Source organism: Colletotrichum spaethianum (genome assembly GCF_022836535.1).
Source record: "Colletotrichum spaethianum MAFF 239500 DNA, contig16, whole genome shotgun sequence".
Lineage (NCBI taxonomy): Eukaryota > Fungi > Ascomycota > Sordariomycetes > Glomerellales > Glomerellaceae > Colletotrichum > Colletotrichum spaethianum.
Window position 1 is genome coordinate 996,078 of NW_026054786.1, and position 27,140 is coordinate 1,023,217.

Below are 27,140 nucleotides of genomic sequence, written 5' to 3' on the forward strand. Positions count from 1 at the left end.
CAATCATTGGATGATGGATTGTCATCATGTCGCACTAAAGGCGCACCCGCAGGTTCCCCCCTTCAAAATGTGTGTATGCCTTCCCAACAAAATTGGATAATAATGCCACCCTTTTGATGAGATACTCGGCATATTCAAAAGAGAAGCTTTTGACAATGGAAGTTCCTAATAGGCGACCGTACAGAGGATCATGCCATTGTGGCGAAACGCAATACATCGCTTTCCTGACATTTCCACACACTCTACCACCACAACGGCTACCGAGAGGAACGGCGCCTCGCTCCCATCAAGAGTTCTACAGATGCAATTGTACCACCTGCCAGAAGGCAGGGTTCTTTCATATGCGTCTTGCTTCGTCTCCGGACGACTTCTTTCTGCTAAAGCCTCTCAATCCGTATCAGGACCTCGGCGACTATACGGTTTACCAAAATGACCTTCACTTCCTATTTTGCAAGACTTGTGGGATGAGATGCATCATCTTAATGGGTCAAGGAGAAGTGGAGGAAGTTGACCTGGAGGCGATGGGAGTGAAAAGCAGCAAAAAAGAAGTAAAGAGGGACAGCGCGGGTGACAGCAATGGGATGACCAAAGTCTGGAGGCCTAAAAAGGAAGGTTGGAAGGAAGGGAAGAAGTTTGGGAGCTATTTGAGCGTCAATGGATACTCCATCGACGCCGGTCAAGATGGCTTCGACTTACGAGAGATTACGGAGAACAAGTGGATTGGGTATCTTGACTGGCTTGAGTTGCATCAAGAAGGGTGTCAGGGCATTCGATTCGATCGACCTTGGGAAGGCGGTGCTTATTGACTTGGCTGAATCGCCAAATCTCGTGAAGAGACCTGATTTAGAGTGTCGAAGTGGGGTTGGTCTGACGTGGGATGTCAAGGTGGGTGATTCGTTGCGGGGGCATTTCGAAATACGAGTCGCCCTGCTTTCTCGCGCCCGCCAGGTTATTTAAATCACTTAATCAGAGTAACTAGTCTTGCTACGAAGTTTTATCTTTGTTCTAGAATCGTTTGATAGACCTCAGCCGGTAGCGCTGTCATGAGAAATTGCGGAGAATGCATCTTGCACTATCGGTAGCTTTTGCCTGGTTGCACGTCCCAGGGTCTAGTGAGATCGGTGATGAAGTATCGTTGCGGAGGTCTGCGGTCCGCGTCCAGATGACCGCCGCGAAGCACACGAAAGCTGAGCGGAAACCCCCGACTATGATCGTGTGGTGTAATGGACTCCCTGTCATTAGAATAACTATGAAGAATAGCGGAACTCTCACCCCGCATTTTCCTTATCACTGGACCAAGGGTTGCATGGAAAAGACGAATCTGAACGGGGATGCTTCTTGGCGTTGTCTTGAAAAGGAAATGCTGTGATTTATATTACTGTATACTACGCAAGTCGACACACAGCAAACCAGGGCTCGGTGAATGAGTATATAAGTCGCGGGGAGATCCACAGGTATCAGACGAGCCAAGGGTCTGGCCTTCACCTGCAGTCATCTTACCCGCCCTTTCTTGAATTTTAGACTCTGACTTTCATCACATCATCTTTCTTCTGCAAATATGTCAAGCCGGAGTGTCAAAGTCGCAGTCACCCAAGCCGAGCCCGCATGGATTGACCTACCTGCTGCCGTTGAGAAAACATGTATCCTCATTAAGGAGGCCGCATCGAATGGCGCCCAACTCATCGCCTTCCCTGAATGCTGGATTCCTGGTTATCCGGTATGGATCTGGAGCCGTTTCATCGACTTCGACCTTAATGTCCGCTATATCAAGAACTCTCTTCAACTGAACTCTCCTGAGATGACTGCTATTCAAGCCTGTGCCAAGGACAACAACATCGCTGTTTCCCTTGGGTTCTCGGAAAACGACAACAGCTCTCTATTCATCGCACAAGCCTTGATCGGCCAGGACGGCGAGATCAAAGTACACCGTCGAAAAATGAAGCCAACGCACATGGAGAGAACCGTATTCGGCGATGCTTCTGGCCACTGCTTGAAGAGTGTGGGCGACTTGTGCTTTGCCCGGGTTGGTTCCCTAGCATGCTGGGAGCACATCCAACCACTTCTGAAATACAACACCATTGCACAAAAAGAGGAAATACACGTTTCGGCGTGGCCAAGTGTTACACCTCACTCTGGTGGTGGCCCAGACATGTGGTCAATGAGTGCGGAAGGTTGGTGATGAGATTTCGAAACGTTTAATCGCTACATAAACCTGACGCTAACCAAACATGAAGGTTGTCAAACCCTTTCTCGTACTTACGCGATTGAATCAAGCGCCTTTGTTCTCCATAGCACTGCTTTAATTACCAACAGTGGCATCGAGACACACAACAGCTCCGGTGGCGCCATCATGTGCACCCCCGGTGGTGGCTCTTCTGCCATCTTCGGCCCTGATGGTCGCCGTATAACGGAGCCTGTAAATGAGACGACGGAGACCATCATCTATGCCGACTTGGATATGGACGCGATCCATAGGGCGAAAATGTTTGCGGACTGCACAGGCCACTACAGTAGACCTGATCTTTTAAGGCTCAGCGTTGACAGAGAGATCAAAGCCTTGGTAAGATCAGATGGGGACATCGCAAAGGAACCAAAAGAGGAGGAAATAGTGTTACCCCTTCAATAGCCTTTGTTCGTAAGTCGGACGAGGAAGCGCCTGTGGCATGTAGCAAAAGGTTCTCAAGCCTGTTGATAATGTTGCAGCGTGCACTGAGTACATTTGTTGGCGACTAACAAAAACGTCCATCATGTTTGTTTGCTTTTGAAGTGGTATCTTAGCGTGTACATGAATTCCGACTTTTCCAGGCGCAAGTAGAATAAGACTCTGAACTTCGCTTTTGCTCAGAGGCCATTGTTGCTTGTTAGCCAGTTGAAATTCTCGCAGTCCGCCAAGCTCTGAAATGCTAGGAGGAAATCAGTAGCGCCAACACCGTTTGTGCGATCTCCACCCAATACAGACATGTCAAGCGCTCCTAGAGATGTGAAGGAGTTCATATCCAAAGTGCTGAAATCCACCGGCGGTGCATCAACCACTGGCGCGCCGTATCTATCCCATTCGTATTCAAAATTTACTTGAGTGTTAGCGTCCGGGCCCGGTTCTTCTGTTCGAGTCCCTCGCACACCATTTGTGCTGAAGTCTCTATCATTTTCTGGTGCTGCAGGCTCGACTTGGTAGCTAAACTCAATGGGCAATGCTCTCATAACGCCCCAGCGCTGAGCTAGAATGCGGATGATCTTTATGCTTTTAATTGCACGAACTGGCCATGATACTTGTAGCTCACGCAGAAGCTCAAGGCATTGGCGGAGCCAGTATGTACTCTGGTGTCGGAGAGCTGGAGTCCAACTTGTTGCGTTCATGAGATGGACGATGGCCGCACTGAGGAGGTGATGAACAATCACTGGATTTGGAGAAACTTCAAAACCATGAGCTCGGCGATAAGTACGTACGAGACGAGTAGTTGCCGTTGCTGCCGCCGTGAGTGAACGGAGAACGAGGAGCATGAATTCAGAGTTCTGCCCAGTAGCGTTTTCAGTCGTGGAAGGTGCAGAAGATTGGAAGAGAGCGGCAAAAATGCGCAGGAATGGTGGCATCGTAATGAGAATCGTCATTTGGTATGCGAGATGGAACTGAAGAACGGGTTTGGGCGTCGAATCGCCTGATAAATGAAGCCGGTCGTCCCGGGAGCGGAAGAATGCGCTGAGAGTGTCCTGGCTTGCGACGAGAATGCGCACTTGCTGTGGTATTGGAAGGGAATCAAAAGTTGTTGAAAAGCTTGAAAGGGTCAGTTGGGCGGGTTCGGTTCATGAACGTGCTGGAAATGAGACCTACACCTGATCCATGTACTGATCATGGAGATACCATAGCTTGCACTGCCATGCGAAGGATACCTGGGGCAGGTCGGCTGTTGAACTCTCAAATGTGGTGTCGAAACTGGGGACGTTGACTCTCCTCCATGGCAGTGCACAGTTGCGGCCCAGGATAGAGATGGCGGTCCGGTCTATGATGTAGAACATCCAAAAGGTGCGAATCTCTTGCTCGGTGGCTTCGAGTTGTCTCGCTTCGCACTCATCCAAGGCTAAGACATGCAGTCGAAGATGCACGCACATTCCTGCCGCCATCGAGATAAACATCCATCCAAAATGGTCTCGGCCCAAAGCTAATGAACGCCAGGACATCATCGAGAGACCTTGAATAACCTTGATCGTGGGGGTTTGTCGACAGCAAGTGAAGACAAGAGTTTCCGCAAATTCCGCGAAAGTATCCCCTATCATTCTGGCATCGGACCTTCGTGAGAACGTAGTACCTGTGGCGATGATGGCACTGTGTAAGAAGGCATCATCTGGAGCCTGATAAGGATAGCTCTGCAGAAAGTTGACCCTATTGTAAGGCGTGAACTGGTGTTCTCGGTTGATGTTCTCAAGGAAAAGGCCCGACATCTCATGTATGAGACAGTTCTGGCGGCAATAGACAAGAACCTGGTCTGTGGGAGTAACCTGATACGTTGGGGGGGTTGGCTGTAGAACAGGGTCGACGGAGTAGTGAGACCCCGTGCTTGGATCATCAATGATGGTAACTCCATCGCCAACATTGGTCCTCCAAAGCATCACACATAACTCTTCCATTGCCACCTGAGATCTTTCTTGTGTTCCTGTGCCTTTGCTAGCATTGCCGCCGTTGTCTTCGACAAAGAAGACACCTTGGGCGTTTGGGTCTGCGTCGTTGACGCTTGTGTTTTCTGCAGTATCGCCCCCGCCAAGGCTTTCTTTGAGGGTGGCGTCAGGCTCTACTGATTGTGATGCCCGATCACTCAGAGATAGTGTTGGTGATGGCTCATTCTCGGCACCTTGCTTTTCCAATGCTAAGAGCAGCGACTGGACTTGTGCTTCGAGGGCTCTGACATAGTCTTCGTCCCAGTACTTCCGCCTAGAGTGTTACATTAGCCACGTATCCAGCTGTGCCCGAAAACCTTTCTCGAGCGGAGGACGGCAAATCCGTGGTGACGCACTTTCTGGGGCGTTGCTCTGCGTAGACACATTCCCTATTCTGTCTGCTGCACAATGAGCATGCAGGGCGAGCTGCATCACACTGCCAACAGGAGTGCCGGTTAGTTACGGTAATTCACGGTAATTCAGACCAGCAGAGAGCTTAGAATCCGTCCCCATGAGGTAAAGAGTAGGGGAGACGTTCCAGTGAGTCCCAAGGAACCTACTTTTCGCTTCCCCGCCCTGCAACGTTCACAAGCAAAGCTTGTCGGTTTCTGGGACATGGTATGCTGGGAAAAGACTGGATATTCGCTCGACTTTTTAGGCGAAGTGCAGCAGTAGGCTTACTGACGTGCCGTGCCAGAAAGGCTGTGTGATGGACAGTTCACTTCATTCGGCAGCCACCAGTCTCTTTCATCTGCTGATCGAAGCCTCCACAGGCTGCCAGAGTCAGGGGTTTCGAGACCTGGAAGGCCTGAATCGTTGCGATGTCCCTGCCAGAGGCACAATGAACGGCTGATGTCGCGTGTCTGTCGTCTTTATCTGCGGGGTGGAGACCTCCGCAGGAGTAGAGGGCGGCGGGTGCGGAGGTGAGTTGACATGTCAAAGCACGGCGTCAGCGGAGATGAGGGGGTTCCAAGACATTTCAGGGACCGCGGGGCTGACAACCCTGATATGCTGAGTGGCTGCGGATTTCGGAATCATTTCCGACCCGCAAAGCAGCATCCCATGCAAATACATACAAGAGACTGCGTGTGGTTTTTATTCACCCAGCTTCTTCTCCATTTTGTCTTCAGACAATCACATAGTAGATTGAGCAACAGCCATTAATGCCCTACTTCGGAGTCAGTATGGACGAGTCATGAAGCAAGGATCAATTAACAAGATATTGAAGCACTGTCATTCGCAAGCTGAGACATGTACAAAGGCATTGGCCAGGTTTTAAAACACCTCCAAAGCTGCTATCCCTTATCTTAGATACTAATGGTTGTCTAGATTGATAACGACATGGCCAACCACCGAAATCCCTCACAACGAAAAGACTTTAATTTATAGCCTTTCACCACTTCACTACTTTCCGTGGCAAGCGCAATATCGTCGATTTACTTGCCCGTCCTTTTTTCCACACTTCTATAGAATATAAGCGTGTTATGTTACTGACAGTCTTCCAACTAGGTCTGACGTTGTGCCGACACTTTTTCGTTTGACAGCCGTCTGGCTACTCAGCCACAGGCCACAAAAAGACAATCATCTAGATCGTTTTGCCAGCCTTTTACTTCTTGGACATGGTATTGGTGTTGGTTGATTTGAAGAACTGTGGGTAGATGTCGCGCAGCTCTCGGAGATGACAGACCTGGAACTGGGATGCTTTGGCCTCGGGGGTTGGCAGCCCTTTCTCCACGAGGTGTGCTGCTGTCCAGCCAAGCTCTGATGCACTCTTGCAGTTGTCATATGAGTCATCTACAATTTTCGAAAAGCTTACTGTTAGCGACATGGTTTAGCTTAGGAGAGAATGCAAATTTCAACGTACCCACGAAGAAGCAATCTTCAGCCCGTTCAACATCCGCCTCTTTCATGGCCTTGTGAAACATCTCCTTCGCCGGCTTGCACACGAAAGGGAATTGGGCATAGTTACAATATGTGAGACCCTCAAAGAGGTCGTCAATGCCCAGCAGTTTCACAACACGCTTTCCATGATTGACGTACGCGTTCGTAAACAGCCAGGTTTTGACTTTGCTTCTATCAATGTCTTCCAGAAGCTGACGGAGCTCAGCGTCAGGTTTCAATATATCTTCTAGAGGCAAAGCATCGTCCACCTTGGCATTATAGTCCAGTGGGTCTATTTGATGATGGCGAACAAGTCCTTCGATGGCGAGGCCATAGGTTTTGTAGTATTCTCTGGTCAACCTTGAGGCTTCTTCTTCGGACAAGGAGAGGTGCGTCACGAAATACTGGTCGATGAGCTTGGCCATCAAGTCATGAATCTTGTGACCTTACAACAGTTAGATCAATCCTTCAAATTCATTGCATTCGAGAGATGGTTAAGGACTCACTTCTTGAGTAGAGACAGTTGTCAATATCACTGTGGCAACGTGAGCGCTTGATCATGGGGGTCCTTTGGAGCCCTCAGCTTACAAGAAGAACACAGGTTTGCGAGCTGTAGCATGTTGAGTCCCTCCGATCTCCATAACACCGTTTCGCGCGATTTCGCAGTTTCGTCTGTATTTTAGCCTAGCGGTCACAAGTTGGTTGTCAATGATGATTGATTTTCCTCGGTGAGCTTCAAGTGGATTCAAAGGTGTGTAAAAATTGGAAAAGTGTCTGCTCAATTTCAGGACACTTCAGAGCCTAATAAATATGACACCTGTTGGGTCATTTCCCCCACTGATTAGGCTTAGCGTTGTTGCGAGATATGCCCCGTAAATCATTGACTGACTGAGCTGCAGATCCACTAGAGTCCTGTACTTTGCGTGTTTTGTAATTATGCAATGCTGCAGTACAACTCGTGTGTTCACTCGGTTCGTAGTCCAGTCCTCAATGTGCTTTTGATGAGATCATTCGCAAACGCATGAAAGGTTCGTCAACTTTCTAACATTCTTCCACCGTATTGTCGTTCTTGGCCACAATAGACAAGCTGGACCGGCCAGAGTCTATGACTCATTCCGGCATCTGTAGCTTTCGGCCGAGGCATTCCGCCGTGAGCATGATTACTCTAGATTGCTTCGACTATGCGACGACTCTTTCAAAGAAAGAGAGACACCTTTGAGTGAAAGTATACGAAATACACATTTGACAAGGATCATGATGTCTACCGGTACTCTATGCGATAAATCACAAATTCGTTCAAACATATATGATTAAATTAGGCAGCGCAAGGTTTTGATAAAGATTATGTTCGTAACGAAACCCACGCCTTTTTAATGTGCTCCCTCTTCCAAACAAAACAATATTTTAGTCATAGCTATAACGTAATGACTGGCTATTATAAAAGACAAGGACGAAAACTATCGCTCAACTGGACCACCTTATTTTTACAACGTTTCGTACCCGTAGCGGGTGACGGTGGTAAGAAAACAAGCTTATAAACAAAATGGTTTGCGATTAACTAAGTAGCTAGCAATTAGCAGCAATCTCATAAGCCGCTTTTTGATGTTTTTGGTTACTTCTCGACCGCACAGTAAGTGGGCAATTAACAACCAAAATAGTAGTGCAACTTATGTAAAGCACGACAGCTGGCACATGTTTGCGAATTGCTGGATCGGGCAGCAAGGACCCTGCCAAGGTCGTGGCTCGACGTCCAAAGATTGTCCCGGTACTACTCTGTACTAACAATACCTTATGCCGAATGCATACCTTGGTCTCTGCAAAACGAACCATTTGAAACCGTAGATAAACATGCCGGTCTCATACGTGAAACTCCGAAATGAATTGGAGGAGTTAGTACAGCATGGATTTGGGAGTGAGGTCTTTGCAACAACAAAAATGTCCGCCCACCGATTATACCCAGGTCTGCAGTAGCCATCGCCACCTAACGAAGCAAGAATGTGCAAGTGTATGCTAGGTGTTGATAGCGTCTCATCATACGACAACATCGTCTGTTTAGCAGCTGTGACCTTGGCTCGATGGAGGAGATATAAGGACGCGTACGAGCTACTCTACTCTCAACTGTGGGGGTAACATTACATGTTGATGGTGCTGACCATCGACTCATGCATCAACGGTTTCGTGATGGTTGAAACGGCACGTCAGCTGGTTGCACTATGACACTCTATACCGCATATAGCTGACCTGCCACACGCATTCTCCCGGAGACAGTAATGACTGACTTTATATAGATAAGGATTTCAGTTTCACGTCAGAAGTAAGACTCTTTTCTGATGCTGTGTCATACTTGACGAGATATCCTTTTATATAAGCGGCGCGCCTGGTGCATGTCAGCTGCTGCGGCTTGATCCCGTGTAATGCGATTTAGTCGTAATCTGCCTCGATGACCTTGCAGCGTGTGAACTCCATGGCGACCTTTTCTTTATGACAAACCGGCACAATCATACAACATATAAAGGCCATTTTTGAAGTCGATCCCAGGACTACAAAAAAATATTTTTTCACCCTTACTAATCGGAAGCGCAACTTGTTTCCAACAAGATAGACGTTTTTCAACATGGCCTGCTAGATACGGGACACAAACCAAGCATTCCTTTCTACAACAAGCTCAGTGATCAGACTCAAACCCATCTTGGGAAACTTATGATCCGGATTTTCCACAGAATATCCTGATAAAGTAAGCTAGATTTGAAGTCAGAGTAAGACGCGAAATCATAGGAATGTTCTATGGGTCTGATAGTATTCCCTTTCTCTCTCGAGGATCCCCCGTTATGGCGGACACGATACCATTGATATCTACGACCGAGTCAATGAGCGGAGGTACCTTGATAGACGGATCTAAAATAACGCATTCTCCTGGAAGTTCGATTCATCGCATTCAACTCGAAACAGGGAATTCCCCGACGCTGAGAACGTTTGGCTTTTCGATGATATTGGTAAAATCGCTGTTTTTTGGGCGAGCCTGTTCTTTCTCCCCTTGTTGAAGGGAACGTCGCTAGTACTATCATACTCATCTTCATGCGATGTATGCCACTCGGACGGCAATTGGAAGGACTTCTACGGTTGTCATACCATATAGTAGTGCTGGAGATGAGTGGTCCCAAATCAAGTACGGAGTCCGGCGAAGCATAGGAGTCGTAGTGCAAACACTTCATTCAACATTGCCAATGTCTTCAGATTTATGGATAAGGTTTCTGTTCTTCTTTCTTCTTCCATGAGGTTCAGGCCTGTTTCACTTAGTATTCAACATAACAAACGGGCATACATGCGTTAAAATGTGAAGAAATTAGTTTGATGAGTACAGTGCGCAGTCGAGTTGTTATTGGCTGAGATGCACTTGCATCCTGCCGAGTACAGAAGGAGAAAAAGATTCAACTGAAACTAGTATGTTGCAGTCCAGTAGCATCCTGCGATTAATACTTATTCAAGTTGCGGACAATGTCGTGAGTGAAAAGAAGTCCAATTTAGTCATTCTTACGCTCCTATACCAACACCAGGTTCGAAGATCACTGCTCTTGAGGTCGTTTGGGAGTTCATATCACCAACCCGACTTTAATCATAACTAAATTAATCCTTGGACAAAGCGCAAGTCAACGGAAGTGCGTTTCGTGAACGCATTCAGGTGTCCAAGGAAGAGTATTGCTTCTAAATTAGCTCGCAGCATGAACATAATTTCATCTGGCTCGTTGCAGATGTTTCCTTCCTCTCCTCTAAAGTCCCCCCAGCTTCGTTTCCGTACAAAGCCTTCATTCTTACTGGATCGTAGGCGCCATCGTGACGACGATCCAACGCACTACTGACTTCTCATCCTTTAGAGGCGTCCAGTGGGTCATAAATCTCTCGTCACCGCGAAACAGAGCGCTCCGTCGAGTCTGGAGACGCACTTCTACGCTAACGGGCGCGCCAGCACGGACACCGTTACGTACACGCGCTTTGTAGTCAGACTGATGGTTTATCATGTTCTGTTTGAGGAAACGGAAGACGTCTTGTCCGGCCACCAAGCCAACAGTATTGTTGGCAGGGTGGAGTATGTCCAACACACCCTCAGAATAAAATCTGATAACGAAAGAGTCGTAGCTTACTACCAAGTACTGGCGTCACCAAGTCAGCAGAGATGTTCATTGGAAAACATGGCATTGTGGTCTTGGTTACCTTGGAGTACGCAGTGTAAAATTCCTTTATCTGCGTGTTCAAGTCTCTTCCCTCCATTTTTTGGAGCAACTTGCTTTCCATACCTGGGTCAACGGCGGAACTGTTCAGTCCATGATTATCGGACTTGACTCCAAGAGCCTTTAGGAATGCCTTGCGCGCTGATGGCGCTGATGTAGCGCGACGCAATAGTGGTGCTGTTTTGCCTGTATCTTCAGCATCATCATTACTCGAAGCTGATAGAACTTTCATCACATCCGCGTTGCTGTGAATGGTTGTAGAGCAGTTGATTTGGCCGCCGATGAAGAATGCAAGCTTTCCTGTTTCGTTGTAGAGCGGAGCTGTTGGATGCCACCGCAATTAGCGTTGTCGACCGCAGATGACGAAGAGACGCCGTCGTAGTATAACGCGGCCTTTGCGCTAAAAAATCTAAATTATTGACACTTACCAACATAAAGCAAATTCCAAAACGGGTCACCGTTCTTCTTATAATTCAGAAGCAACTCGACTGATTCCTTCCGCTCACCAATAGCAGTCTTCAACCTACGAACCGGGGCCCGATCGGTGTGGGCTCCTTGGAGGAATCTACAGTTTCGTGGGATGATCTCAGGACGTGTATAACCGGTGACTTTGATGAAACCATCTGAAGCAAACACAATCGGGTTGTCTGCGAGACTAGTCGGACAATATGGGTCAGCTATGCAAAGAACCAACTCAAATATGAAAGGCATCTTTTACCCTGGGTTTGTCAGGCAGAAGCAATCGCCAAGTCCCTGATAGCTGTGACGGTTGGTCGCCAACGCTCTTGTCGCGCTCAATGCCATTTGGTAACGAACGAAACGTGGGTAAATATCGAGGAATACATCCTGCTCGACGCCCTCTTGAAGGTCCGAGAAAAGAGTCTCCATTGATGGGAGCGCCCTAGTAACAAGAGATTTCATGCTGGAATGGACTGATTTTCGCAAGTCTCCGTTGACGTTTACCTGTTTCGACGAATCCTCGGAAAGGAAGTCTTTGTGTATGCTTTTCATAATGCCTGCAAGGTCATTCAATACCGTTTGATACTGCTCAACCTGCATAATTCCAACATGATGAGTTGTTGCCCAGTCTTTTATGCATGTGCGTTGTGTCATCATTTTGGCTCACCTTCTTGAGGAACTCAACACTTTCGCTGCAGAAGCGAGCTTCGGCGAACTTGAGCAGCTGGTGCGAAGTAGTCGGATTATGGAGGACGATTTGAAAGATACCAGGCCCAAAGAAATCAACACCACGATTAGACCCGTTGCTCGTTATGCTGTGCTTGGAAGTCGATTGCCTCGAGATTGACATGGAGTCGTCGCTCATTGCCATCCTTTCGGTCGTTGTCGGCCGATAATCCGGTGTCAACGTCGCATCCATTCCATTCTTTACACTGTAGTCCTGAAGCACTTCCTCATCCATATCTGAAATCTCCTTGTACGTTGCCCTGCGAGAGCGTGGGTTGTGTGGGCGTCGTTGAGTGATTGGTGGTGGCTCTGCATCCTGATATAAGCGGTTATGGTCCAGAACGGGTGTCCGCAGCCCTAGCTTGTGTGCGGCGAGAGATTCTGCTGCACGCGATCGGGGTGGCGGTTGCGATGATTGTCGCGACGACGTCCTCGAAGTGGTAGGATGATCCCGCGTAGATCGATGCGCTGGCAAGGGTCGGGATATAGTTTCCGTCGATTGATAGATTGCGGTGACTGGCGTCGTCGTTATGTCTCGGATTTCATCAAGACGCTCTGTGAAGTATTCGTGGTAATCGCGATCGGTCTCCTCACCGTGGCCGCCGGAATTGCCCTCTTCCTCCTCCGAGTCGTCGTAGATGATCCTGCGATGTCGACTTTCTATGGGCGGAGGAGTTGCTGAGCGAAACGCTCGTGGGGCTTCCCCCTTTTTGCTTGTAAGGGAGTGTTCTTCGGCCTCAGAAACCTGCGCCAAAAGCCGTCTGGCAGCTTCGATTTCCTCGGCGCGCGGAGGACGCTGGGGTGTGTTATAATCATGTTGTCTGGCGATCGGATCGGGACTTCCGAAAGCTCGATCTGCGCGAGAAGATCGACGCGCAGGAACAGCCACGCTCTCCATGCTGGACCTAGCATAGGATCGAGGGGAGTGACCCTGGGCAACCATGCCTGTCCGAGACAAAGGGCGGGAAGGGCGACTAAGTTCGACATTCTCTAGTACGGAACGGGAAGCTTCACGCGGCCCTGTTGGAGCTCTCCCCTCTAGCCTGTCCAAGGTTGTATCTCGGAAGCTGTCGGAGTGGTCTCTAACGACTTCATGGCCTACCAGTACGCTGGACTGTGAAAGAGGACGCTGAAGATCGCTGTCATCAAATTCCTGGCCAATGGTGATACGCGCCTCTTCAATGGCATTCGTGTCTACGCGGGGCAAGACTTTCGAAAGCAGCTCGTCGTCGATGGACCCTGTAAGAACAGCCTTCGAAGCATTGCCGTTCCCGGATGGCGTGAAGGCCGCGGCGTCGTCATTGTTGTCATAGCCAGCCCCCATAGCTGAGCGATACCCCCGCTAGGGACTGGAAGTAAGAAGACTGTTGGTCGGGTTGTGGCTTTCCAAGATCGGAAGCGAAACCTGGCGAAGTGAGTTGGCGCGCGGGTGTCTCACCCTGCGACGATATGAGTGGGCGTTCTCAGAGCAGAAAAAGGAAAGCTTTGAGACAACATGAAAGAGGGCTTCTGGCGTCTCTTGAAAGATTGGAGCAGCCCACGCCATCCCAGCAGGAATTCGATATCTCCATCCGACATGTACGCTCGAGCGTTCTCGTCCGTTGGATGATTCCGGCAATTAGTCTCAAGCAGGGAAATGCTCGTCACAAATAGAGGGGTTGGACCCATCAAAACCTGTTTTTTACGCTCTTGATTTGAAGGAACCGGCGATAGCGTCCGATTGCATGTGGTTGGAATGGCACAAGATGGGACGACAGGGCAGAACGGCCAGAAGTCATCCGTCCACAACCCCCGCTAGCTTGTGCTCGGACCGCGACTTGGATGGGTTCCAACCAGATGTAGCTTACGAGTCGGGGTGACATTCGTTTCCGGAACTTGGATCCGTCTCCGATATTGCACCTGTGATCGATTTGTCCTGCCCCTGCGTGCAGAACAGTCGAAGAACATCCTGACGAACGTAGGGATCCCACTGTCTAGTGCGTGGATGTACATGCGATGGTGTCTTTGCGCGAATTATTAGCCCGGTTTCTGGGCCAAAAGTGTGTTTGGCCCAAGAAATTGGAGACGGCGTTGTTGCTGAACCCTTACCTTGGGACCAGAGGCTGCGGGGTTCATCGGAGATGGGTCTTAAGAACGCCCACATCAACTCTATGTGTGGCAAGGATCTGTAGATTATCGATAAAGTAGGGAGCCTTCGGAACACGATGAACATCCGAGTTTTGTCAATGACTACTATGTAGCGAATCTAGCCAGATCGCGTTCATGGTTAACAGCGTCGCAGACCTTACCTGATGCGTGATTAGCAACTATTTGTAACATTGCGTTTCCCAACGCTACTTTCTAACGCAACCTGAAGATTACCTCTTGCAGCTGTTAAATCGCCGATCTCATACATGTTAAATGTTTAAGGGCTGGTAATGTCTGCCAGGAAACATAGTTACATGACTGACTTTCCTACAAAAATTTCATCTTGGTATCTCCACATAACAGCTCATAAATGAGCTTAAGTTGCTCGTTTGCCTGCAATGACGTTGCGCTCGATGACCACAATACCACAACATAACATTTAAAATGGTATATTACAACATACTTGCCTTCGACGGTGGTTCTCGAAAAATGCAGACCGCAATCTCAAACATTTGTCATAGCTTGAGTGATGTTCTCGTTGTCAGTTTCGAAATGACTGGCTGGACTAAATGGCACGGCGCAAGCGATGCAACCTTACCATCGCTGCGCACATGGATATAGCTCGACGACTCGCTGCGACATGACGACACCATTGTGGGATCAAGCGCTAGAAAATAGCCAGTTTGCCGATGTAGGATCCTAGCCGGATTCTAGCCAGGTCCTAACCAACGATGCTTTTCGCTGCTTGCTCTTGTGGTTAGGTGATGATTCTGATCATTTCTACTTTCCATTTCATTTCAACGAACCAACGGATCACAGGCCGATATATCTACTCTGGACTGGAAGGTGCCTCATCCTAGCTATTGGGTACCCTTCGGTTCAGATCTCGGTCCGACTCATGAGGATGGGTTCGTCTTAACTCAGGACCTATTACTTGTTTGAGGTACGGATACGGAAAGTGGGAAAGTCAACCAATCGCCTGTGTCCCAAAAATGGAGCTTCTCCATTCTTTCTGCACCGGAATAGAGTCCGATATAGAGCGTTAACAATAAGAACCCAACCCCCCCGCCCCAAATGTAGCCCTCCCAACATATCCACCTGCATAAGATGCACTGCAAAAATAAACACTATTTAACACAGATTCGAATTGTGATATGTGAGAGATGTGAATGATGTGCCCGACTATAATGCTCATTTTGGCATCCATCTCTTTTTTTCGACTTTGAGTTCCCCCCAGGTAACATTCATACGATTGATTCGGCATCTTTAGGAGTGACTGCACAAATGACTGTGGACGGTTTTAGCCGAGTAGATCACCATGCCTGGTTTGCCTTTGAAAATTGTTTATTACCTCCTTGTCTAAGATCTCCGGAGGCATGGAAAATATCAAAACTCGAAAATGAGGGGAAAACAAAACTCCGCAATCACTCTCTATACTACATCAGCAGGTCATGAATGGAGGACAAGCAAAAAGACCTTCTCGCACTTCACTATTGCTAACAGGAAATAATGCAGGTGGTCCCTCGGAAATAATGCCTTGTAACTCATGCGATCAGTGTGCAACGCAAACATACCTTTAGCTCGCATGCAATGCTATATGTTAGCCGTTCTAGGAAAGGCAACAGTCGATATTGACTACCTCAAAAACGTTGTTTTTGAGAGAAGCATGATCTAGAAACTAAATTGATGTGTGAAAAGCTCCACTGGGCCTTTTCGAACAATGTAAGGCCTCCATCATCACACTCGCCATTTCAATCTTACAAATGCAACAAACCACAATCTGTGCAACATAGTTTGCAAGCAAAGTAAGACAAATGTCGTTTTCTTACTAGAAGAAATTAGATGTTGTAACTCATCCCGGACAGAGAGCAATCAAATCGCGGGCCCCCGACTCATTAACGATTACTGAAATGACACTAATGTCTGCTCGTCGGATCGAGCGACCGGCCTCGTCGATACTTTGTCTATGCAAACAGCGTGAAAGCCATCAACCGGAATATCAAGTTTTAACGCTTCTATGTGCCCCATGGTTCTTCAACAACACCCATTACATCGTGTCTATTACTGGCTGCCTACATAAGTTTCGCTGGTCGCGCCGCCGACGGTGATGGTAACATTGTAGTTGGTCAAGATGGCGGAGGACGAGGCGCCGTACAAGCTGTACAAGCTGGCGGCGACAACGTACTCGCCGGCGGCAAGACCGGCAGGAATGGTCACGGTCTCGGTGATGTTGTCAAGAGTGTTGGACTTCTCTGCATACGATTGTCAGTATTGACCGAGGAACCCTTCAGCTTGGTTGGGCATTCATACCAGGCCCTAGGTAAAACGAGCCCAGGACGCTCTGGCCAAGTGTGCCGGGGTAAGCGGAAGCTTCGGTAGCGATACCAAAGGCGATGGCAATGTCCTCGACCGACTGGATGTAGTTCTCGGTCTCGATGATAGCCTCAACCTCGTCGCCGGCCTTAACAGTCTCGGGGAAGGCGATGCCGTAGATGCGAGCGTTGGCCAGAGCGAACAAGCCAGCGACGGCAGCGAGGGAGGCGCGGAACTGCATTTCGGTCGATATTATAGTTGTTTGTGTTCGGAGTAGATTGGTTGCGTGCTGTGATCGTTGCTGGAGATATTGTCTGTGAAATCGGTCGCTATTGTGTTGATGGTGCGTACGAAAGAATGGCCCCGGGGGGATTGTCCGGTGTTTAAGTATTTTCATCAAGACATTGAATGAACATAACAGACCACCCCAGTTGTGATTTCCCCATGGTTTAGGTTCGCACCAGTCGACGTCAGGGTCCCCAGAGAATATCTCCGTAGTCGTAAATCAAAGGGACATGACTTGGCTAGAATTATTCCGCCGCGCTAACCGTCAGCGCGGGCCTGGCTTTAGCGGGGTGGCGTTGCAGTCCATGGCGCAATCCCAAGCTCTTTCTTGGAGCTCTTGAAAACAGTGACTAGCAGGTCTCCGACGGTTTCCCTAGGCCATCTATTCTTAGCAGTGACTGGCGATTTAGCGGGCTCTCCACGCCCAAGATCGTGTCCAAATGGCACGGACTTGAGCCCAAGTCGCCCGAGAAAGGGAACAAGCCGGTAAGGTGTGCTGTGGGATATTTCACGGGATCACGGAACGCAGGGCGAAGCTGCTGGCACTAATCAAACCTTAGCAGATTTTGTGCCGATCCGGGCGATCTTTGTCACTAATAAAAACATTGAACATAACAAGCGCTCGTATTGCAGGCGAAGAAGTCCCAATGAGGGGAAGGGAAGTTGCCGCTTCGAGGCGCTGACTGACTTTGCTTTTCTCGAAATAACCCAAACTAATGAAGCACCGTACTAGGTTGTTCACCTGTTCATCATGGTAACGTTTCAATCCCGACGAGTGCTAGCATACCTGCTAGCCGCCAAAAGTAACGGGGCGCGGAGAGACAGCGCGTAAACAGCGAGCATGACGCAGAACATAACGGCAAGAGTAATAATAGTGGTGGGGCCCGCTAGAATGCGCTACTTTCAGGGTCCAATTGCCGATTATGCCCGCCGTGCGTGGGCTTGCGACTGCTTCTTAACGGTTCCGGACACAGACAAACCCTGAACATTTGAGTTGGACACACCCGCTTTGCAGGTTTGTGAGTACTCAACTGAGCTGTCGCAGCAAATTTTAGTCTGGGTTGATAAGTAGTTAGCAGCGTTCGGTCGGTCAATTCACGCTAACAGAGACCCGCCCTTAAAGCCTTTGCCGCTGGATGTCTCCCAATACGGCATGATGAATGTGGATCTTATTGTCAGGTTTGGGCTGAGCTGCAACGCTATATATATGACTCAATACCTGTGGTAGTCAATAACAGTCGCCTTGCCAGAGTGGTTAATGGGCTGGCCTGCTAGTTTGGGATCATCTCCCGGAGAGCCGATAGCCAGTGTCTTCGGACGCGCAGGTTCGAATCCTGTGGGCGACGCATCAACTTTTTCCTTTCGCGTCCGTCTACCAATGTTTGTTTTTGGTCCTGTATCAATTGTTCCTTTGGTCTAGGTTTTCTGCTTCTCAGATCGATTCGTTCGCAACGCACGTACCAATCGCCACAAGAGCATACTGGAAAACAATCAGAATTAAGTGATTACTTTTCTTACGCACACTGCATGAATTAAGTATTAGAATTCCTGAAAATACTCGATACAGTCATTGATTTCGAGGTACGAAAGTGCGCGTCACAGCGTCGGATAGTGGGGATAGTCATTTCAAGATTCTAAAGACCCGCATGCGGTGAAGTCGTTAATTACCCCTTCTCCTTGTTCGGCTTCACGATTCGAATGGACGAGAACTTGGTCCACCACTCTCATTAGGTCTATATCGACCGATGGTCTGGTCTAAATGTTCAGCACCTCACAGATTCCAGCCTCAAGTCGCGACTTAACAAGTGGAGGCACCGTAGTCGGTAAGCTGTCTTGGTGGTTAGTGAATAGGGATAAAAGTCTCCTGTGTTAGATACCAAGTTTTCCATTGACATCCAAGTGCGTCCCACCCGTACAGTCCAAAGAAATTAACCAGTTATTAAGTACAGATCGTGGCATTTGGGCCCACAACGACTGCGTCTCGATCATCTCGGAGACCTTATCTCAATCAGCAACTTCGTGTGCCCGAACGTAGGCGCTATACGAACTATCAAAATTGGAAAGATAGGTGTTGCGCATGTTCTACATTGGTAGTTTATCTGTTCTCGGGTTTCGTTGATTAGTAAAGCCGAAGAAGTCATCGGTACTGGACATTTTGCAGACGACTTGTACATCCAACCAACTCCGAGCGCCTTACTGTGTGATGATAAGAGACAATTGGACGTCTTGACTTAGTCTGTGTCTCTGCGACGGTCCATCAGGCCGCCAGCCCATGTGGGCAAACAAGTTCCACTGTTAGCGGCTAGTTGGACTCGAATCGGGTTCGGCTGATTGATGAACGCCAGACAGGGGTGTGTGATATAAATAGCAGAGCAGGGTGGAGAGACAACTTACAGTGACATGATCATTCCCAAGTTGTAGGTATGCTTGTCGAACTAAATACGAACCCAACTTGCGACTTTCCGTTGCAGTCTCCAAAGACGTACGTGTCGCCGATTTTCAAGTCCCTAAAGATGATGTCGTCATAGTCGGTGATACACAACGCGCCGCTGAGGATCTTCGCACTAGCACCACCTGCCATACTCGTGCTGTTGCTTCTGATGGCGCCTCGTATCCTGTCGGCTCTAAAGTAAGCTCGCCCTCGACACGGATGATCAACAGTTCCGTCGCGTTGGCATACCCCACTAGTTCCGCATGCGACATCGTCATAGCGATCCAGCCGCCCTGAACACCGCTTGTTCCACCAATGTGTGACACGAGGGCAGATGCTACATGGTCATCATGGCGTACGTAACGTTGGCTGCTGTACCGGCTCGGAAACTTTGAAGAACGTGGGTCAGCGACTAGGTATAAGCCAGGCTCATACAAGAAAGCTGCCGACGTCAATAATACGATCCAAAAGGATTAATTCCGAGAATCTGTGCCTCTTACTCCGAGGTATATCAACACTTTGCCAAGGCTCATCATCACTGTACCGATCACCTCAGTCGTGATTTGGTTCAATTCCCGCCCATAATACCTCCGCCAACCTTCCGGCTATTCAGATTAGCCAGAAAGGTGTGATGAAGACTACTACCAGTCAGACTAGTTGCTATAGGCTTCTTATTTGCGCGCTTCCTTGCCCTGCGATCTCTTTGACTGCGTTCTTGATGTAATGAATTAGAGCAGAAATTGCTCAGAGCAGCTTTGATAAGAATAGACGATAAGCAATCTTGCATATGACTTGGTTAGAAAAACCTGGTCCTATCTGAGTAATCTTGATCTGAGGAGTAAAACTTTTATCTAGGGATATGTCGCATAGCTTACAACACTTCAACCGGGTATAAGCGACTGAACAGCAGCAGATACTAGTTACAGACTGGTTATATGGTGACAGGCGAATGGCTCATTAGCAATACAACCGCCATCAGACTGGTTTAGGTATTGGAGATGAGTCATGACCTGTTACATTTCTCGCAGGGCTTTGACATCTTGTGGAGGGGCTGCCATTCATGTAGGACTCCCAGGCGTGGCGGCCTTGGTCTCTAATCAGAATTGAATTCAGCTCCAGACTCGCCAACTCTTTCGAGTCCATGGTCCAACAACGAAACTTTGACATCGACGATATCTGTCGACAGTGCTAAAGCTTTCCTGTAAGAACTCACTTGTAACCAGAGCTAAAAACGGTTATCATTGTCACCAGGGCGGTTGCGTGCCCATTACGGCTCAAGTCTCACTGTGACTTTTGATATCTACATAACTGAGCAGAGGAAACTGACGTAAAGATGAGGTTATGGCTGGTGGCACGCTCGCCGTCTGTACAAGGTAGGACACATTCTAGAAATGAGCGCATCGTCAACCTTTAAGCTTATACCAGATGAAATCACCACAACGAGGGTCACCGGAGTATTCAAACAGAGAATGTCAAAGCGACGAGGTAGAGACTGCTCATTTTCAAGACGTCGAAACCACGATAAATTTATTTATGTGTTTGTTTGATTTAACAACTTCTGAAAATTGGATATGAGAGATCATCAGTGTTGATTAGAATTGTAAATATGATTCGAATTTGTACACGGTCCTGTTTCAAACAACCAGTGGGGATGATTTACACTGTCATGATTCAGGAAGGCCGATCAAGAAATTACGACAGTGCAGGCATTCGGCTCTGCGCCATGACGCTCACTGCCCTTCTTCGACGCCGGCCGATCGGGTCTCGGCAAAACGGGGCACGCAATAGTGGGACGGGATCAACCGCACCGGAAAATAGGGGCCGACCGAGTCGGCTATGCCTTCCACACGTAGTTGCCGAGACCGCCGGAGAGAATGCTCCGCCCGATGCGGCTCCGTCTGCAAGTTCCGCGTCCCCAGGCCTGGTGGTTGGGGGATACCAATCCGGTTTGCTGGCGGGAGCAGAGCAGCGGTACCGCAATGCTGCAATGATGATGAAATAGCAGGCGGAGAAAACGGACACTCGCCCATGACGTCACAAGGATACATCCTTCTTCTCGCATCACGATTGGATTTGGAGAACATTGTATGGACAAGACGAAGGCAGAAGGCAAATAACATCTCCCATCACCAAGCTTCCATTGAGCATAATTCAACCCATTTCATCTCATCCCATCAGGGTCTGGTTTATCGACGGAACGCTGCAATCCCGTCTACGATCAATAATGGCAGCCAAGCCGGAAGCGAATGCTGGGGAGCCGATTAGCACCGAGAACCAGGTGCTCCAGGCTGGCGCATCAGCAATCCAGGTAGGCCATTGTCTTGCTATCAATGTTGGAGAGTGATGCTACGATGCGGCGTTGCTGACTCCACCATAGGACTTTGCGCCTCTTCGAAACGTCTGCGCTCACCTTAATGCCTTCCATGCTTATGCTTCGGACCCTTCTCGCGTGGTCGAAGCAAACCACTACTGTGGCCATCTGAACGAAGATGTACGACAGTGCATCCTTTACGACAGTCCCGAGCCCAACGCGCGCATCATCGGAATTGAGTACATGATCACGCCCAAGCTGTATGAAACGTTGGACCCGGAGGAGCGGAAGCTCTGGCACAGCCATGTGTACGAGGTCAAGTCGGGCATGCTTATCATGCCGCAAAGGACACTGCCAGACTCGGTATGGGAAACAGCGGAGAACAAGGAGATGGAACAGGTCGTTCATCTGTACGGCAAGGTCTTCCACCTATGGCAAGTCGACAAAGGCCACCAGCTCCCCTTGGGCGAACCGCAGCTCATGACAAGCTTCACTCAGCCGGGGCAATTCGACTTTGAGAAATATGTTAGCGAGAGAGATCAGAGGTTTAAGTCTGATTATAAGCGAAAGCAGGAGGCCCGGAGGCACATCGAGTCACCCGCGGTTCATCCCGACGCTGACCAAGCATGGAAGAACCATAACAATAAAGCATAAGTATAGACTGTCAAACACATATGAAGTTGATGCAACGATGGCTGTTTTTGAGGCTCCTGCATGCAGAAATAGGCAAGCTGCGGGTCCGGTGCATCGTCACGAGGAGGGTAAAGCCGTCCTACACGATCGATTATTGGTCCGACGCATGAAGGGTTGTAGGCGGGTCTAACAGGAGTCGACGGTTGCTGGACGCACAAAGGGGCAATGGTTATGGCAGGCAATTAAAGGCGAGGAGACTGTGGGTTTGCAGTCAAGCAGGGCAGCGGGAAGCGAGATAATTCCGTCTGGCCTCACATCCCTCCTATCCACTGAACACGGGGGTCCGGTAGCGAAACCCAGAGGTTGTGGATACTCAGAAGCCAATAGCCCACCAGTGGGCGAGTGACGGAGCACCACCGCAAAATAGGCAAAAAGCAAAACGGGCAGCAAAAAAGTAAAAACGCCGAGCTATCCCCTTTTACATTCTAGTGGCTCGATGTCGATGCTTCAGATTCGTCTCGAAACGTCCCCTCTTTCGACCTATGGCTCGATGCAGCCCACCCACTTGAGGCTGCTGGTGATGGAATGGCATCTCGCTCGGAGCGGCTCAGCCTGTGGGCCAGGGTGAAACGTGAAGGGGGGGTATCCTGGTGTGGAAAGATCCCGGTTGCCGCAGGGACGAGATGGCTCCTTGCAGCAATCTTGTGGATCCCGCGCTTCTCCTTTCCTTTACGGAGAATTTTTCCTAGGAAAGTGTAGTGGTGTATTCGTAAGTGGCTGGCAATTTCCGTAGAGTCTGAACTGGCTTAGAAGAAGGAAGAGGGAGGCGGGCGGAGGGATTTGCGGTGCACCATCCGAGGCAAAGTTTACCATGTCTCTTACATGCAAAGTAAGCAATCAAGCGTTCAGGTACCCGCACGCCGCCCGGTACCTTATGTCAAATAAGGCAGATGCTGGTGGGCTTGATAGATTGCATCCCCAGACCCTCAGGAACAAAGTTTAGCATCGGTAGGGCATCTTTCTTGGTTTGTAGGTTACGGATGTGCGTCCCTGACAGTTGACTTATGTCCCCGCCGCCACTGGCCTGACAGCCTTGGCTACTGCTTAAGGCGTAGGTGATTCTCGAATCTGTCCGTCGCCAAGTGGCCCCGATCGCCCTGAACATCCCGTGAGCCGTGAGGCTCGGGTCATTCGCATCTTCTTGCCCTCGGGAAACTGTCCACGGCATCCCCAGACGAAAGATAAACGCCACCATCTGGGTTTGGATCGGTCGGGCATTGCGGTCCGCCGCGCTTCTGTGGCATCTTTTGGGCCAGAATGGCGACTCTCTCCTTCGGTAGGTCTCCGAGCGCAAGTCTCAGAAAACCACCCACACCAGACGAGCCACGTTCTCTGCATCCTACCCGCACCGGCAGGCCACGCCTCGGCTGTCAACGTCAAAAGGGCTTCAGGAATGGGACGAAAAGGCGAGGAGAGTGAGAAGAGAGCACCTCCCCCAACTCGCTCACTCATCCGCCTCACCAAACGGCTTGCATGCCGCTTTTCTCGGTTGTCGCATGCGCTTTGTGCTTAAGGCTTGGCGTCTGTATCACCCCTCGATCTGTGACCCCCTTTAGGCCGAGGTGAGATGGGTCTACCCTTGACAACGGACGAAGGCAACAGGGCCGAACCCAGAAGCACCAGGGCTCTAGCGAAAGACCTGCTCAAAGCGTCGAAGGTTCGATTGATGCTTTCTCCTCTTAGGCTTATTCTCGCCAGCTTCCCGCCCACCCATGCGACGGACCACCACTGACATGCTGGACCTTGGTTAGAACCGCTGCTTACCAGGACATCGACTAATACCCCCATGAAACACGCTCGCCTTTCCAGGACAGCGCCCCCCAGCGCGTAATCGTCCGACCTATTTCATCTGTCTCGGCCCAGCCAAACACGGCTAGACGCCGTTTGTGAAAACGAGACTGTGACTCGCGGTGGCCGAGTCCGTCGTCTGTCGTCCAACAAGGTTCTCGGACTAAACCTCCAGGTCCACCACCATCTTCGACATCCACCATGTGAGCCTCCTGCCATACCTCCCCAATCGCCTCGCTACCAGCCGCTGAGCGGGCCTCGAACCAACGCAAACTGCACCGTTTGTGTCCGTTCCCCCCCCCCCCATTCTGCTTTTGTCTTCCTGGGCTCGTCTCTTTCTTCCCCCTGCCGCAACCCCCCCTGCCGCAACCCTTCCTTACTTTGCCAAGAAAACGTCGGGTTCAGGACTAGGTCGCGACCTCCACCCAGCACCACAGCCTTGCGACAGGAGGTGTTGCAGATGATCTGAGCAGATCAGCGTACATCATCGCTGTTGGACGTTTGGCTGTGTTTGCGTCGTTTCGACCCTCGACCGCGAGCGTATGTATAAGATGACCTTCACGGCGTCGTCCAGTGTTTAGGTTTCCCTCTCTACCCACACACATTACATATTAGCTCTACATCTCCGCTACGCTCTTTCAGCGGGCTGTTCCGTTTTTCTTTCTCTTTTCGATTCTACCACTTCACTTCGTTCCTTAATCGTGCTGGCACATCGACTTCGTCTCTGCGAGACCAAAATGCTTTCTTTCAAGGAAATTGTTATCGCCTCGGCCGTCCTGGCGGTGGCCCACGGCCACGGAGTCATCCTCAACGCCCAAGGAGATGCAGGCTCGCCTGCCAGTATTGGCTTCAAGGGTATGTTGAGCAGAGAATCCAGGAGAAGGAAGCTTTCGTGGGATTTCCTACAAGCCAAAGTCTTTCATCAGGCCTCACGACTTACACTAACACGACTCAGTTGACCCCAACGTCGCCCGCAATTGCACGACGATCAACCCCTGCCAGCAGGACTCCACTCTGATTCGCGATGCCGAGATCAACGCCAATATCGTGAACGAGTGCGGACGTACTGAGATTGCTGGCAACATCGATATTGGCGAGAACACGGAGAACGCTCTGGCCGCCGGCCAGGTCACGAAGGTCAAGGCTGGCAGCGAGCTTCAGGTTACCATTCACCAGGTCAACGCCGATGGTGCTGGCCCTTACGCCTGCGATCTGGACCCTACGAGTAACTCTCTCGGTGGCAGCGGCCAGATCCCTCTCGAGGTCACCAACAACGTTCCTGGCGTAAACGGTTTCTCCCAGGTCAAGGCTCAGCAGTTTAACATCACCGTCAAGATGCCCGCTGACCTTAAGTGCTCTGGAGGTGAGCCTCAAGCCTTTCATCTATTCGCGCAAGAATTATGTGACTAATAGAAAATGACAGCTTCTACTGGAAACATCTGCACTGTCCGCTGCCGCAACAACGCCGTCGCCGGTCCTTTCGGCGGCTGCTTCCCCGTTCAGCAGATCGACGTCACCCCCACTCAGAACACTCCCCAGAACATCCAGACGCTCAAGGACTTGAACACCGTCCTCGAGCAGCAGCAGGGCAATGTTAAGGACCTCCCGGCCGCCATCAAAGCTAACCAGATTGATGGAACCGACCAGCAGAAGGCTGCTTCTGATACCGCCACCAAGCTTCTCGGCACTCCCGACGTCGTCACCAAGGAATTCCCCGTCACCAACACCGGTCCCGGCAACAACGGAACCGCCGATGCTACTACAGGCAACACTGGCAACACTGGCAACGCCGGCAACGCCAACACCGGCAACGGACGTAACCGTGGCAATGCTAGCAAGGCCAACGGACGCAACCGCGCCAACAACAAGCGTGAGGAGGGCAACAGCGTCCTGCGATGGGCCAGGCGCTACGTCGTACCTGGTGCTGACTTCCAGGCTGAGGTTGACCCATGAAGGGATTCATGATAGGCTTCAGGTTGAGGAGGTTCAGCCTCCGGGGCTCGCTCTTCATGTGCTTGTGGTCTCACTCTAATCAGTCTCTCGAAAAACGTCAAAACGTCCCCCGTTTTTGTTGTTGAGCGCACAGAGACACACAGATGGCGAAACTCAATCCGGAGAAGGAAAGCAATGGACGGGAAGCGGGTGCGAAGTGTTATTTTTTAAACCAACCAATACATCTTTTTACTTTTTGTGTGTAAACTTGTAAACTTATGAACAAACTTTGAGGCAGTGGCTTGATGCCAGGTCAGTACTGAGGCGTATTTCAAGAACTCAGAACCGTGAGCGACATGCATGAGCCGTGAGCGAGGTTTGCTGACCCTCTTGGACGCTGCAAGTGATGGTGAGCAAACAGGTTCTGGGAGCATGAGACGAGCGCGTCATTCTACCAGTTTCTTGGCCCTTACAAAATGTCCCCGTGTCCTATTCCCGTGCAGTGCGTCCCAAAAAAGACTTTCACAGCTTCTGAAACCAGGTGGTGGAGTCGTTGTTTTTTCCCTGTTCTAAACGCCGTTAACCCCCCTCCCTTTGTCCGCAGCCAGAAAACCAGCCGTGCTGAAACGCTCGGATACTATGGGTAGCAAGGGAAGCAAAACCGATGGGGGCATGCCATGACATGTCTCGTACGATTCTTGGACAAGCGAGACCTACGCTACGTTATTAGCAGGAGGAACTATGGCGAGCGAAGCGGAGCAAAGAGCCAATGGTACTCTTTTCTCTTTTACAGAAAAACAGTGATTCTCTTGGAGATGGCCGTACGGCTGGTGTTCCGGAAAGCGGTGTCGCCGCTGCGTTTCGGCCAGAAGAGGAAACGGGAAAGTTTGGAATGAATCAAGTTACTTCTCACCGCAGGTACATATTAGGCAAGCTTTTCATCCCTCCTACATCAGATGTGGGCATGATGACGTCCTTGGCGACGCACAGCATCTGGATGCCACATGTAGGTGATTGGTAATATACTATGTACAGCCTGTGAACCTACCTACCCGAAGTGAGAGGAGTTGAAAGAGACAATCAGACGTACCTGTGGTGGGTTGCATGAGCGGGCACTCTACCCACGCACCATTTGATTGTCAAGCAGGCCCGAAGGATGTTGATAACCACAGGCCATCCAATGGAGAAAGGCGATTGATCTAGGCACCTACACCTGCAGTCCAACCCGTGTGATTCGAGGGCCGTCGTAGCTCCTGCGACGTTTTTCTGGAGTTTAAATGCAGAATCGATGATACTTGTTATAGGGGCATCAAGCTCC

The 27,140-nt window shown here is 49.9% G+C and overlaps 7 protein-coding genes and 1 non-coding gene across 8 annotated transcripts; 5 read left to right on the forward strand and 3 right to left on the reverse strand.

The window, feature by feature from the left end:
- Nucleotides 1–1,558: 1,558 nt before the first annotated feature.
- ColSpa_06778 (arylacetonitrilase) lies at nucleotides 1,559–2,179 on the forward strand (the record flags this gene model as incomplete). Its single annotated transcript, XM_049272990.1, has 1 exon — nucleotides 1,559–2,179. One exon carries the CDS (start codon nucleotides 1,559–1,561, stop codon nucleotides 2,177–2,179), a length of 621 nt encoding a protein of 206 aa, XP_049128947.1.
- A 171-nt stretch (nucleotides 2,180–2,350) lies between these two features.
- Nucleotides 2,351–2,899, forward strand: ColSpa_06779 (arylacetonitrilase; the record flags this gene model as incomplete). The annotated part of the gene is made up of 2 exons (XM_049272991.1): nucleotides 2,351–2,560; nucleotides 2,816–2,899. 2 exons carry the CDS (start codon nucleotides 2,351–2,353, stop codon nucleotides 2,897–2,899), a joined length of 294 nt encoding a protein of 97 aa, XP_049128948.1.
- A 3,357-nt stretch (nucleotides 2,900–6,256) lies between these two features.
- ColSpa_06780 (uncharacterized protein) lies at nucleotides 6,257–7,092 on the reverse strand (the record flags this gene model as incomplete). The annotated part of the gene is made up of 3 exons (XM_049272992.1): nucleotides 6,257–6,444; nucleotides 6,515–6,976; nucleotides 7,038–7,092. The coding sequence occupies 3 exons, from the start codon at nucleotides 7,090–7,092 to the stop codon at nucleotides 6,257–6,259; spliced, it is 705 nt and encodes a 234-aa protein (XP_049128949.1).
- A 5,860-nt stretch (nucleotides 7,093–12,952) lies between these two features.
- ColSpa_06781 (uncharacterized protein) lies at nucleotides 12,953–13,266 on the reverse strand (the record flags this gene model as incomplete). The annotated part of the gene is made up of 2 exons (XM_049272993.1): nucleotides 12,953–12,985; nucleotides 13,045–13,266. 2 exons carry the CDS (start codon nucleotides 13,264–13,266, stop codon nucleotides 12,953–12,955), a joined length of 255 nt encoding a protein of 84 aa, XP_049128950.1.
- A 2,864-nt stretch (nucleotides 13,267–16,130) lies between these two features.
- ColSpa_06782 (uncharacterized protein) lies at nucleotides 16,131–16,623 on the reverse strand (the record flags this gene model as incomplete). The annotated part of the gene is made up of 2 exons (XM_049272994.1): nucleotides 16,131–16,321; nucleotides 16,380–16,623. 2 exons carry the CDS (start codon nucleotides 16,621–16,623, stop codon nucleotides 16,131–16,133), a joined length of 435 nt encoding a protein of 144 aa, XP_049128951.1.
- A 1,281-nt stretch (nucleotides 16,624–17,904) lies between these two features.
- On the forward strand, nucleotides 17,905–18,013 carry ColSpa_tRNA_180. The gene is made up of 2 exons: nucleotides 17,905–17,941; nucleotides 17,970–18,013. It is a non-coding gene; the product is annotated as a tRNA-Ser (tRNA).
- A 3,309-nt stretch (nucleotides 18,014–21,322) lies between these two features.
- Nucleotides 21,323–22,063, forward strand: ColSpa_06783 (oil body-associated protein 1A; the record flags this gene model as incomplete). The annotated part of the gene is made up of 2 exons (XM_049272995.1): nucleotides 21,323–21,406; nucleotides 21,476–22,063. 2 exons carry the CDS (start codon nucleotides 21,323–21,325, stop codon nucleotides 22,061–22,063), a joined length of 672 nt encoding a protein of 223 aa, XP_049128952.1.
- A 2,564-nt stretch (nucleotides 22,064–24,627) lies between these two features.
- On the forward strand, nucleotides 24,628–25,843 carry ColSpa_06784 (uncharacterized protein; the record flags this gene model as incomplete). Its single annotated transcript, XM_049272996.1, has 3 exons — nucleotides 24,628–24,745; nucleotides 24,846–25,253; nucleotides 25,314–25,843. 3 exons carry the CDS (start codon nucleotides 24,628–24,630, stop codon nucleotides 25,841–25,843), a joined length of 1,056 nt encoding a protein of 351 aa, XP_049128953.1.
- Between the last annotated feature and the right edge of the window lie 1,297 nt (nucleotides 25,844–27,140).